Source organism: Cyanistes caeruleus, chromosome 2 (genome assembly GCF_971803275.1).
Source record: "Cyanistes caeruleus chromosome 2, bCyaCae1.hap1.1, whole genome shotgun sequence".
In the NCBI taxonomy this organism is placed as follows: Eukaryota; Metazoa; Chordata; class Aves; order Passeriformes; family Paridae; genus Cyanistes; species Cyanistes caeruleus.
Window position 1 is genome coordinate 62,103,963 of NC_141702.1, and position 12,661 is coordinate 62,116,623.

A 12,661-nucleotide genomic window follows, 5' to 3' on the forward strand; every position below is an offset into this window, starting at 1 on the left:
CCACTTCACATTGAATTTTATATAATAAATCTTCTAAACACTAATTTATTTTCAGAAAGAATGTCTTGCTAGCTTCTTTAAGAAATTCTTCAACTTTTGTATTAGCATTTTCATCTCCATCCCCCTCAGGAACACTAATTTCTTTCTAGGCAGAATAAAGTTAACAGATGTGCAAATGATCATTCAAGCAAATTGCTTATGAATTTTGCATTGCTTATCACTTTTTTACTGATGATTCCCTGGTTTCCTAGAAGAATCAAGAGGTACAATATAATCATGGCCAACAGAAAATACTTTATATGCTTTAAGAAATGCTTACATTTTCACTTTCAAGCATAGTTACGTATTCCATTTCAGATCATTCAATTACAAAAAAACCCAACAACTTTAACTTAAAAGCCACAAATCAATATGTTTTATCATAGCCTACTTATTTTTGCATGTAATACAAAAGTCCCAAAGTTCTTTTTACTATTTTATAAATAGAAATAGGAAAACTGAATTTCTTCCTACAAGTTCAGGGGACTGAAGCTGGTTTTAAAATACAGTAGTATGATCTTGAAATGAAAGAAACTTCTGACTATTTTATAGCAATGCTGCATATACTTTATAGCAATGCTACAGTGTAAACCAACAATTATATATGTGGAAGACTTTGCAGTAATTCAGTTTGATACTGAAGTGAGAGGTCTATCTTGCGTGCAACACTGTACAAAATACAGACTTACTGCTCAGGCCTCTACAGCATTACTGTCCAAAAAGTTTCAGATGGTTTTATTCTAAATTTCCCCAAACGATTAAAGTAACGACTGACGTTAAAGAAACAACTCCCCAAATCACTGTCCAGATTCGCATGCATATCAGAAAGCAACACAAAAAGTATCATATTTTATCTCAGTCAACTGAATTTTATCTAGTCAACAGAAGTGCTTAAGCATACATTTTTAAGTTTCATATTACCCGTTTCAAATCTGCTGTGAAAGACACTACACACTTCAAAGGATACAACCAGCTAAACTTTAATGCATGCTTATGTTTGGTTTTCTTTTCCTCATCTTTTTGCTTTGAATTTAACACTTATTTTAGTTACTCCAAAGCAGTGCAGCTATAAGTAACATGGAGTTGATCTGGCAGCTTGGAAAGACAGAGATCAGATAAAATATCATTATCACATATATCAAACATGCTTTATGGTGTACTCGATTATTATGTCACGCCAGTTAAAAGACTGTGTATTCGTTCTTTTAAACAGCATGGGGGGATTTTTAACAATCAAGAGCTCTGTAATTGCAGTTGTAGACCTCATAAAGACTCAAAATCCAGTTTTGAAGAGATTTTAATTAAATCCCAAGTCCAAAAAGTCTTCACAACAAAGCAGGCAGGAAAAATATTAGTTGGAAATACAAAGCTCTATGACACTGATACCAGAGACAAACCTATAGGGTTTTAATGGCTGAAGAACAAACTTTTTTCCAGCCTCTTAAAAAGATGGAACAATTTTGTTTTTTCAGTAAGCCTTCTTGAAAGTTCAAATTATTTAGAATCTCTGCTTCCAGTTTCGGGATCATTGTTGATAAATATTACTGTTTTCTCTTAATTAACCATACATATACAAAATTTTAAGTGTTCACACAGAAGGAGCAAGAACGAATAATCGAGAATACATATAGTAGTCCATATACTGGTGGGGGACTAGATTGCAACACCATCAAAATTACTCCCTCTGAAGTATCAAGAAATTTTTTTTCCAGCACATTTTCAAATTAAATATGAAGGTCCTCAAGACTCCCTCAGCTTAGACTTAAGTCTCAGATAATACAAATACCAAAAAAATTATGTATAGAAAAGCCCTTCCAAGTGTGGACCTGTCAGCCTTTTCACATGCTCTCATTTCAGGAGGAAAGCACTAATCTTAGTTACCATTTTAAAGCTATTATCCCTATAAAATAATTGTTTGCAATAATAAACATGAGTAAGAATTTTAACAGAACATCATAATTCTCAAGTTTTCTACAGTCAGCATTCTCCAATTCCAATAAACCAAATATTGCAAGACGAGTTCTAACTCCTGAGTGGTGCTCACAGTACTTCCTTCAATACTTTGCATACCACGAGCTACTGCATTCATGTTTCAAGCTCCACTGTCTGTAAAATGAAAACAGAGATTCCAACTGTACCAGAAATTGCTAATCTGACACTGAAACAGTGGTTTCATTGTCATGAGTAATGGGATTGAGAATTTCTGTGTAACTCCACTTCCTTAACAGGTACAGTAACAAAGTGTTAGTTCTTTAGGCAAAAGATGTGAATCTGTTGGATTAAAACTTCATTCTCTGCCTGTAATCAGTAACTTGAGGGCCTTCTGTAGATTCTGCACAGCAGTGCTCACATCTTCATACTGCAATGCACTGCCAGCATATTTGCAATATTTTTGAGCTCTGGCAAAGTCCTCTGGAGTCAAGCGGACTTCTCCTGCAAAAACATAAACAAAGTTACTACAAAGGAAATCTGATTTAAGCATCCTTTCTTACGATTTTTATGTTTTACTTATGTTTGTGGTAATATTATGAAAACCAGGCTAATATTTATGGTAGTATTGCAAAGACCAAGCTACAATACTTCCTCTGTTCTGTTCTCTTTTTCTTTCCAATCATATAAAGCTTAACTTCTTTGCTATTGAAAAATGTGAGGACCTTTCTAAACACTGGTATTTGCATGACCCAGTGCCTTTCAAAAGTAAGCCAATACCTTTGAGAAAGACCTGCTCTACATCTAAGAAAGCAAAAGAGAGCTGTTACATGACATTAAGTTAGCTGTAATCATGTTACAACCTACAAGAGACAACAACAGTGTTTTTTGTGTTTACAGCATAATTACTCTGCTTTCTTCAGGAATAATACATTGTTAGAAAATGCTCGTTCTCAACTGGAATAACTTTTCTGAATGTAGAAGCATTTCTCACTAGTATGTTTTCACACATTCTGTTTCTGTTTTTCAAAATAATTTTTATGTTTCCAATTTTATATAAAATGTAAGAAAACAAGATTGATGTCATAAAATATGCCTGTTTTTGTAACACTGTAGAACAAAAAATATTCCCATAATATAGTATAAGCCTACTGTTACTTATTAATCAGAGTATTTTCTTGATGTAAGTTAAAACTTTAGGAATTCTGTGGCACTCAAACACATGCATTCAGTCTTAGAGAAGGCATAATAGAGACTTATGCCCTAAACTGGCAGAAGATTTTATATGTGAATAGTATCACTGATGTGAGTGTAAAATAAAGCACAGCTGTGTTACTGTACCTCCTTCCACCCACAAATTCACTGCGAGTTTTAAGGCCAATCCCATGCTAACCCAATAATCAAAAAATGGACAAATTGTAAAACCTTTACTCAGATTCTTTCAAAACAACTTAACTTGTAAATGATATTTATGGGCACAGATAAATAATTATATAAAACACTAAAGATTATGTATAAATATTTGATAATTTTCCATACAGTATGGTATAAGCAATAGATTTCACAGATTAGGAGAAAATGCACTTTTAAATGCACCGCACATTTTACATAAAATTTAGTTAAATGAAGATTTAGCTTTCTAAGTACATTTTACTTTTAAGCAACAACATGAACATACTTATAGACATTTTTTATGGCACAATTTCAGTCAGCTGGATCCTTTCAAAATAAACTGTTGTTAGCAATACTGTGAGAATGTTTACTAAAGAATCTCTATTCTTATCAAAAAATGTCTACTATATTTGCTTTTCCTTCCCTCAATCTTACTCTTTAAGAACAGCTTTTGAACAAATAAAAAAGAAAACCTGGGAATATTAAAAGCTAGACTGGTCTGCTGGTTTTCAAAACAATCCTACCCAAATAAAAAGGAGAAAGGTAAGCACTCTGAAGATTAATTTTATCAATTTTTAAAATATACTCTAGAACTCTACTAATTTTCCTTTTAATAACAAAATATAACCATTGAGGGACATAAAAACTTGATGGGCTTATTATCATTGCAATGTATATTAATTTCACACTTAATAAGTGAAGTTATTATTAAATACCTTAAAATACATACACATGTGAGTAAATACACAAGGGAGTGCATAAACACAGGCACACACCTTGAGTATTTTGTAATCTCAATAAAGCCACAGACTAAAAGCAGCTGGGGTCAATCTGAGATCACATTACCAAACATCTTTAAGAAATTAAAAAGACTAAGTTCCCCTCAAAGTAGCTTTATGCTATGATGCCAAAAGAAACTACAAAATCATTCTTTAAAAACTGGCCAAGGCATCAGTCCAGTATTCAACTAATTTATTGGAAGCAAGCCTAAATTCACCCGTCTAATCTTATTTTTACAGTATGAGCTCTATTAATGTTTTGCTGGCATAAAGCCTTATTTATTATGAAATCTACCTCAGATGCTATTATGACGAAACTTGAGGGAAAAAAATTAATAGTTTTAAATTTATAAACCAAAGTTTATACAGTAAGAGGGTTGATCTTTTGATGTGCTCAGTAGCCTGAGCTCCTATTGAAGTCAACACCTCACAATGGAAAAGCAAAATAGAAACAAACCAGCTCTGCGTTCTGAAGTTTTACAAATAATGTACAACTTAACTGTAATGACTGTACTTACATCAAAGGTATAACCACAAAAATTAGTAACCGACTTTGATTTACATATTCTAAGGGTTAAGCAGTTTTGGAGAAAAGGCCCTGGTGGACACTGATTTGCACATGTGCCAACAATCCACCCTTGTGGCAGAGAGTGACAATGGTAGACTGTGCTGCATTGGGAAAAGCACTGCCAGCAGGTGGATGAAGTGATCCTCTCCCTTCCAGTCACATCTGGAGTGCCATGTCCAGTTCTGGGCTTCTCAGCACAAGAGAGATGGACTGACATCCTGGAGACAGTACAGCAAAGGGCCACAAAGATGACTAAAGAGAATGGAGCACCTCTCATACGAGAAGCAGCCAAGAAAGCTGGAACTGTTCAGCCTAGAGAAGAGAGCTCAGGGAGATCTTATATCAAGTATATAAACATCTGAAGGAAGGGAGAGTATTAAAAGGACAAAGATAGGTTTTTTCTGTGATGCACAGTGACAAGAACAAAGGCTGAAACACAGGAGGGTCCTGTCTGAACATCAGGAAACAGTTTTTAATCTGAGGGTGACCAAGCTCTGGGACAGGTTGCCTGGAGAGGTTGTGGTATCTGTCCCCGGAGAGATTCAAAACCTATTTTTTGAATTAGCAGTGACGTTTTATCTCAAACTTCTTCAGTGCAGGAAATGAAACCATAAGAAGACTGCAGGGGAAAGGGGGAGACACAAAGGACATGGTCCTGAGTGACTGGTTTTACATGACCTTCCTTGAACAGAGGGGTTGGGCCAGATCATCTGCTGAAGTCCTTTACAACCTCAAGAATCCAGTGATTTTTGGCTCTAAAAAAGCCCAACAACACTGAGATACAAAAGGTATACTGTATTTATTCTGAAACAAACCTGCTCCCTCTGTTAATCTGAAATGGTTAGGACTGTAGTTATATTACTGAAACATGACAGGAAACTGTAACAACAAGCATTATTAAGTTTAAGAGGAACACAAAGTGAAAACGATTTGACTAGAGCTGCTGGAAATCATTCTGGGAAAAAAAACAGTTTTAGAATGAAAGTATTGTGCATTTTGCATAAATATATCTGCTTCTCCTTGGAATCCTCCTCTACCTGTCACATGTTTCTCCTTTTTACCCAAATATAAGGCAGATGATTTATACAAATTGGCATGTAAAAACAGTGATGGAAAAGGTAATAAATGGTTTTTGAAACAAGATACCAATTTTTTCCATTAAATTACTTAAAAGATTTGAAATATAAGCACTCAAGGATTTATTTTTAAGATCATGAAAACACATTCAATGTCAAATTATTAAGTCTACTTTGTGTGTAGAATATCAAACATTGTACATACAATTACAATGGACAAATGCTTTCTTTATACTATGCCACCTGTAGAAGGGACCATATGGCAATGTAAGAAGATCTTATAAAAACTGTGTAGCACAATTATGAATGCCTTTAGTGTTAGCAAAATCTAAGCGTAATAATTTTCTTAAGAAAACCACACCAGAGGACTGCACACACATGTACATGAAGTTGTTGCATAACTCTACATTCTGTTAGACACATTAACTGATGCTTAAATGTAAAAGCTTTGACACTTTCAAAAGTCGATGTTAAACTTTGAAACTTCTTTCCACAGGACAGGACAACTATTGAAAGATTTATGCTAACTAAAAATCAAAGAACACCATTCCTTTAACTTAGTCTTCCTTTCATAAAATATTCTACTCCTCTCACCAAAAGTTTTTCTCCCATAACAACATTAATCAAATGGCTTCTCTCATGTTATGGGAAGCAAAGAAAATACATAATTTATCTTTAAAATACACATTTGATCTTACTACAAGAAAGAGTCTTGCAGGAATATGTGGAATATCCTGTTTGGCTATGCCTATACTACCACATTCAACACTGCCAAGGAAGGCGTCTCAGCACTCAAACTTGACTGTCTGCAACGTCAAACTGCTGGAACAGATTCCAGTATGGTTTTGGCCCACGCAAACTAGCACTTTCCCAAACAATTCCTGGGCATGACTTGTGGTCAGAGCAAGCTACAGACCATTCAATATGAGCAGTCGTAACAAGCTACCTCGTTTAGGTTTAGAAGTTTAAAAATATGGATGTGAGAGGTTCTGTGCCAGCTGTTCTCCGTGCCAAATATTCGTAAGCCTGTATAATTTGTTAGCATAGACACAGACATCGTGTCTAAATCATGAAGCAAATGTACCTTGCACAGGATAGCTCTGTGGATCTACTGGATGGAGGGCAGCTCCGATCCCTCCTTCGTGTCCACAGGAAACATCAGTTCCACAGGAACGGTACATACCTCAAGGTATGCAGCAAGGATCTAGCCCAGATAAGGATACTGCAGCTCAGGAACTGGGGTGGCCTCCTGGGTCCCCCAGTTTTGTACATCCATTAACAGACACAGGCATTTCTCAATCTACTTTTGGGTTAGAGAACAAGGCCATTGTTGGCACAGAAAGGATTCCTCAGCAGCATGAGGAGAAGAATGCACAAGAAGACAGTGACAGGCAAGGACAAACACTTTCAATTGCTGTCAAGCTTCTAAAATCCACACATGCAAACAAAACTGTCACTGCACCTCTGCTGACACATCCCCTGTGCCCTCTGAGACTCCTGCATAACTACAGTGTGTTTTCTAAGCTTTCAAACCAACAATCTGTACGACCTTTATCATCTCTCTGGGTGCTTTGCAGCACTCCCTTATAAGAATGTAACACTTTGAGCTGTAACAGACCCAAACTTGTAGTGACACAACAGATGTGGAGAGGAGGAATGCAGGCATGCAAATACACAGGTTAGATCAAGTTAAGAAATTTATCATGGTGCTTAGCAAGGGTCTTAATCTCTTAATTACACAGTATTACCTATTAGGCATTCTCATAAACCTACTTAATTCCTACTTATTTATGTACTTACTAAACCAGGTTATCTCAGGTAGGTGGTAAGATGGAGCAATGCACTGATACTATTCAGATACTGAATAATGGAATGTCTTACACTTTATAAGAAATTTAAGTTTCAATCAAAATCATAATATTTTTGACAACATTTTGAAATAAACATTCAAACTGAGAAACAATGATTACTGAAATTTTCAGAGTAGTTACAAAAAACCTGGTACAGTGACTCTAGAAGATCATGATAAGCTAGTTAAACATGAAAGCTTTGCTTCTAAACACCACAAAATTTGCCTTCCAACTAGCAGTGACAATGGCAAAGCTTAAGTAAAGCCTTGAGCCTTTTCAGCTGAGGAGCTACCAAAGCCCCCACAGCAGTCCCCAAAACTCAAAAACTGTCATGAAGTTTAAATGTTACAGCTACAGGTCTGAGGTGCTGTTTTTGATAAAATGAAATTTTATCAAAAAATGAGATATTAGTGCCAGCTCAGCTGGCCAGAGCATGGTGCCAAGGTAGTAGGTTCAATCTCTGTATGGGCCATTCACTTCAGAGCTGGGCTCCATCCTTCACCTCAGTTTATCCTGTGATTCTGTGATTATAATAATATGCCAGAAAAACTACAGCACCCATTGTACCTTTTGCTCTTCAGGAGAATACTAAAGGTTAGTATGTCTCTACCAATGGCAAATTTTGCTGGTTTTATGGCATCTTTTATAAAAATGGCTCTCTAATATAATAAAATGGAAATATCCTTACGCGTTCTTTATGCCAGCATGCTAAAACCAAGTTATATAGTGAAATCCTACTACAGTATTCACTTGAAGCAAAACTGCTTTTCCAGCAAAGCTAGTTTAGCACAGACACTCTTGAACAACATAATAAAGTAACTAAATATTCCTAAGTTATAAAATACAAGAATATAACAGGTGATGTTTTACTGTGGTTAATACTAGAACTTAAAATAGCAATTATGTATAATATTGTATACTAATATATACTACTAGCTGATCCCGGATGAGGAGAAACTGTAGGAGAGAATATGAACAGATTTTGTACCAGGACTTCTAGACCTCCTCCTCACTCAATATCCATGTTATATTGCCAACAAAAATCCGATTATTACAAACAGATGTAATTTATGGGGTTTTTTTACACTATTTTCTCTACTCCATGGAAAAAAAAATAAATCTTAGAAAACACTTAACTCTTTGTCCAAACATACATGAGTGTTCAAATTAGAATCTAGGATGATTCCAGCTTTATTGTCAGTTACTACTCTTCCACAGGCCATGGTTTCCCTAAGTTTAGCCCCTATGTGTACACTTCAAAGCATGGAATTTGCAAGCAGACATTAAATATGTAAGATACAGGTTATCAGTGATTTCAACATCAAAGACAGATGATATCTTAGAAGATAAAAGCCTTGATTAAATGTTACATCAAAAAAATATCATCAGCAGTGCCTTACAAATTGTTTCATTTAACACAGGTACTATTTATAGCCAGGAAGCACACCCTATTATTCTGCACAAAAACACAACTTGAATGTTTTATAAATTATTTTATGAAATTAATAAGTAACTTACATGCTGATCCTGTAGAATAAATTTTAAGTAAAGGGAATGTGTATTATTTACAGAAAATATAAATTAAAGCTTTGAATATAGGCTTTGCAAACTATATCAGAATTCACCTGAGAAGCAATAATATAAATAATAAAAAGCTATACACAATGGTAGGCCACTGGTTCAAAGTAGTCTGACAGACAACACTACACTGTAACAGCTTTCAGAAACTACTAAAATCTTACAACACAATGCTTAGATGTTGTCCATTATTTTTAAAATTCTGGAAGAGCGTTCAGATAATAGTGACAGGATTTCTAGAACTTCTTCCTTCGGTCCAGGGGAGACACAGAGGACACAGTATGTCCATGTACAACAATACAAATGCCATAAGCTTACCTGCAGACTGAGCACTGTAAAGGGAAGGATCAACTAGAGGAATATTCTGAGCAGCAGGCTGAATGGTGTTACTTGTCACTCCTTCAAATCAATGCAAAAAAATGGACTTGGATTATTTTTACTTAATGGCTTTAAAAGTACGCAAAAAAACCCAGAACAGATACACCTTATGATTTCCAAATTAAGCAGCTGATAGTGTACTATTTCTGCAACTGTTTAACAAGCAATTTTAATGCTTTCACTTCAAATATGGATGTTTTAGAAAATAAAACAGAAAAATGTACAGACTGTCATACATTTTACCAGTACAGGATTTCACAGAAATTGCAGGCATTAAAAAAATAAGAAAATACTAGTGCAAGAGACTCTGGTTACCCTGAAGCATTAAGGAAAAACCTGCTAAAGAAAAGTGTGAGTAAACTTTTATATTTGAAGCTTAAATTCTACATTCTAATACCAGAGGCATATTATTGTACTTTTGAAGCCCAGTGCCAGTCTCTTCACACTTGCAAACTATCTCCTTCCTAATTCCTCTGAAAACAATTAGTGAGAATAAAAAAACTAGCTAAGTTTAAAAGGGAAATAATGGTGCCAGAAGAAGAAACATACAGCACCATATGCTGTACCTGCATTCCCATTTCAGGTACACTCATTTGCTTTGATCCAAAACTGTATTTTTGCAGTATGTCCTGAACATAGCATGAAGTTGTTTCTATAACATCTGCTGTCTAGGAAGAGGGTATAATCACTTTTCTAAGTTACATCACCCCATTAAAAGATTAGTGGGGTTAAAACTATGCAATGCACAGAATTCATGTATTCCAACAAGGTATGTACTCTAATTTTCAGATCTGGTAAAAAAAAAAAACAACATATGCTCCCTCCCAGACCCAAAAAAACCCCACCTATCTGAAGGATTTCCCTTTGATAAGGTTGAAAAAAAGAGCATCCTGAACTCTTCATAGGGTGAAGCATTTTTTAAATGAGAAAGTAAAAGAAAAGGAAGGATTGTGTGACAAAAATATCTCGTATGTTCGATAATATAAAAATGTATGTGAGCAATAAATGATTACCAGGATTGAAATAAAGAGATTTTAATTTTTTAGTCTTATTTATCATTAATTAATAATTCTACTCTATGATTGTTATAAAAAGGTCCCATAAGGTACAAAAGTTGCATTCACCAATCACTTAATACTTTTATTTATTTATTTATTTATTTATTTTTAAAATAAATACAGCATCTGGGAATGAACTTGGAATTTTTAAGAACTTGATTTTGGTCCAAAAATTACATGTAATAATAAGGATGTAGAAGCCAATATGTTTAGCCACAGGGACAAAGTTTTCATTAATAATGTTGTCTGAAGTCAACGACACTAAAGCACTTGCATGGAAAAGGGGCACAAGCCAAACCAAACCAGTATGAAAGGTACATGAGGCATGACTGCTACAAGGCCATAACAATTTCAACAATGTGCTGGATAATGTTCTTCCACATGAAGAACAGCAGCCTATCTGCACAGGCAAAGCTACATATGAACTGAAGTAATATAATTCCATTCATAAACTGAAAGATTCAAATTGTGCTTTACAGTACAGATGTTGCAATGCAACACCATTTTACTGATTCAAGAGAAGACATAAATTCTGTCTGCAGGAAAAGTCACTTTCTTAGTCCATACATGTCCTCTCTAAAAGTGCTCCCAACTATCATTTACATATTTTTAAAAAATAGTAAAAAATATTTCCAGTGGCATTTTTACAATTTTAGCTTATGAAGATGCTTTTACCACACAATGCTGTGTTATTCTACTTCATACGTGATGGACTAGAATTTGGGCAAAAATTCTTCCCCCAGTAAAGGCATGATTTCTCAGATATGATTTGGACATACCTGTGTTATGAGGTACTTCAGCTGGAGTGTTGGCTGGTGCATGGGCACCTGGTGGTATATGTATGCCAGTGTAATTACTAGTCGGTATGTTGTTAGCTTCATATGTAGATGATGATGATGGAGTTGTTCCACTATGGGCAGAAGATGACCCCGCTTCTTCCCTTTCAGCATCTGCTAAAATGACACAAAATAGGAATTACTGCAACTATTATGTATAAACACTTGAATACTTTGGCTTTTCTTAAAACCTCCTTTCAAATTTTTATTGCCAAAAAAATTGCGACCACAGAGTGTGACGTGAAAAAGATCAACCCAAACCACATAGGGTTGATTTAAAAAGGTAAAATGCAATATACCATACAATAAAGATCTAGAAACTCACATATTTCCAAAGATCTCTTCTGTTCAACTTGAAGAATCATTTCCTGACTTGTCTGAATATAAGCTGTCTCATTAGAACAATTTGTTATACCTTCATATTCTGCATCCATAGAAGTTGAACAAGTTACTACAAATAGGCATTACAAATCCACATTTTAACGTATACATGAACTAGAATATGGAAAATTGTATTTGCCTTACAAACTCTTCATAAAAGGCTAGACAGTGCCAATTCTTTTATCCCAAATCAAACCACAGATAAACAGGAACCAAGAGGAGCTTTGAGAAAGTAATATCAAACAAGAAATTAATGCAGCTTAGCCAAGTCGTATTTCCATCGAGAACAGCTAGAATACATAATGAGCTGTAAGAACAATGAGGTTCAATATATCCCACAACATGTACAAAGAACCTACACATTTTTTAATCTAGTCATATTCTTAAGTTTCTGGTTTACTTTATTTAATATTACTCTAAAGGCTAAGGATCCAGTCAATTCAGAATGTATGGTTGATTCCTGCTCTTTCATTTGAATTCAGATCAGTTTAAAACAACTAATTTTCATTTACTGTGTATGTGTTCACCTGTATCCATGGTGTCAGGCAGAACAAGCACAGTTTTGGGAACTACTTATTTAACAGCCAGTGCTTGAAAGCAAACAATAAAATATGGGAGGACAAAACTTGTATGTGTGTAGAGCTGGCAAAAGAGATATTTTTTAAGAAATCCACATTCACCTTCAACATCATAAGACTATGTGTTCTGCAAACACTTCCACTGCTTCCATAATTAAATGGTCTATTATTAAAAATATGACTATTATAAATATCAGAATTGTTTCCCTCTTCCTCCCA

General features: G+C 34.9%; 1 protein-coding gene across 4 annotated transcripts in view; it reads right to left on the reverse strand.

The window, feature by feature from the left end:
• Positions 1-274: 274 nt before the first annotated feature.
• Positions 275-12,661, reverse strand: part of VTA1 (vesicle trafficking 1) — a 39,039-nt gene continuing 26,652 nt past the window's right edge. For 2 of the 4 annotated variants that reach the window (XM_086877366.1, XM_086877365.1), the window contains exons 6-8: positions 11,427-11,597; positions 9,530-9,610; positions 275-2,472 (exon numbers count right to left, since the gene is read on the reverse strand). In XM_086877366.1, the coding sequence (XP_086733492.1) occupies positions 2,327-2,472; positions 9,530-9,610; positions 11,427-11,597 (398 nt within the window). In that variant the 3' untranslated portion in view covers positions 275-2,326. Of the gene's footprint in view, positions 2,473-9,529; positions 9,611-11,426; positions 11,601-12,661 lie in introns of all 4 variants that reach the window. The other 2 variants (XM_086877363.1, XM_086877364.1) reach the window with 1 other exon arrangement.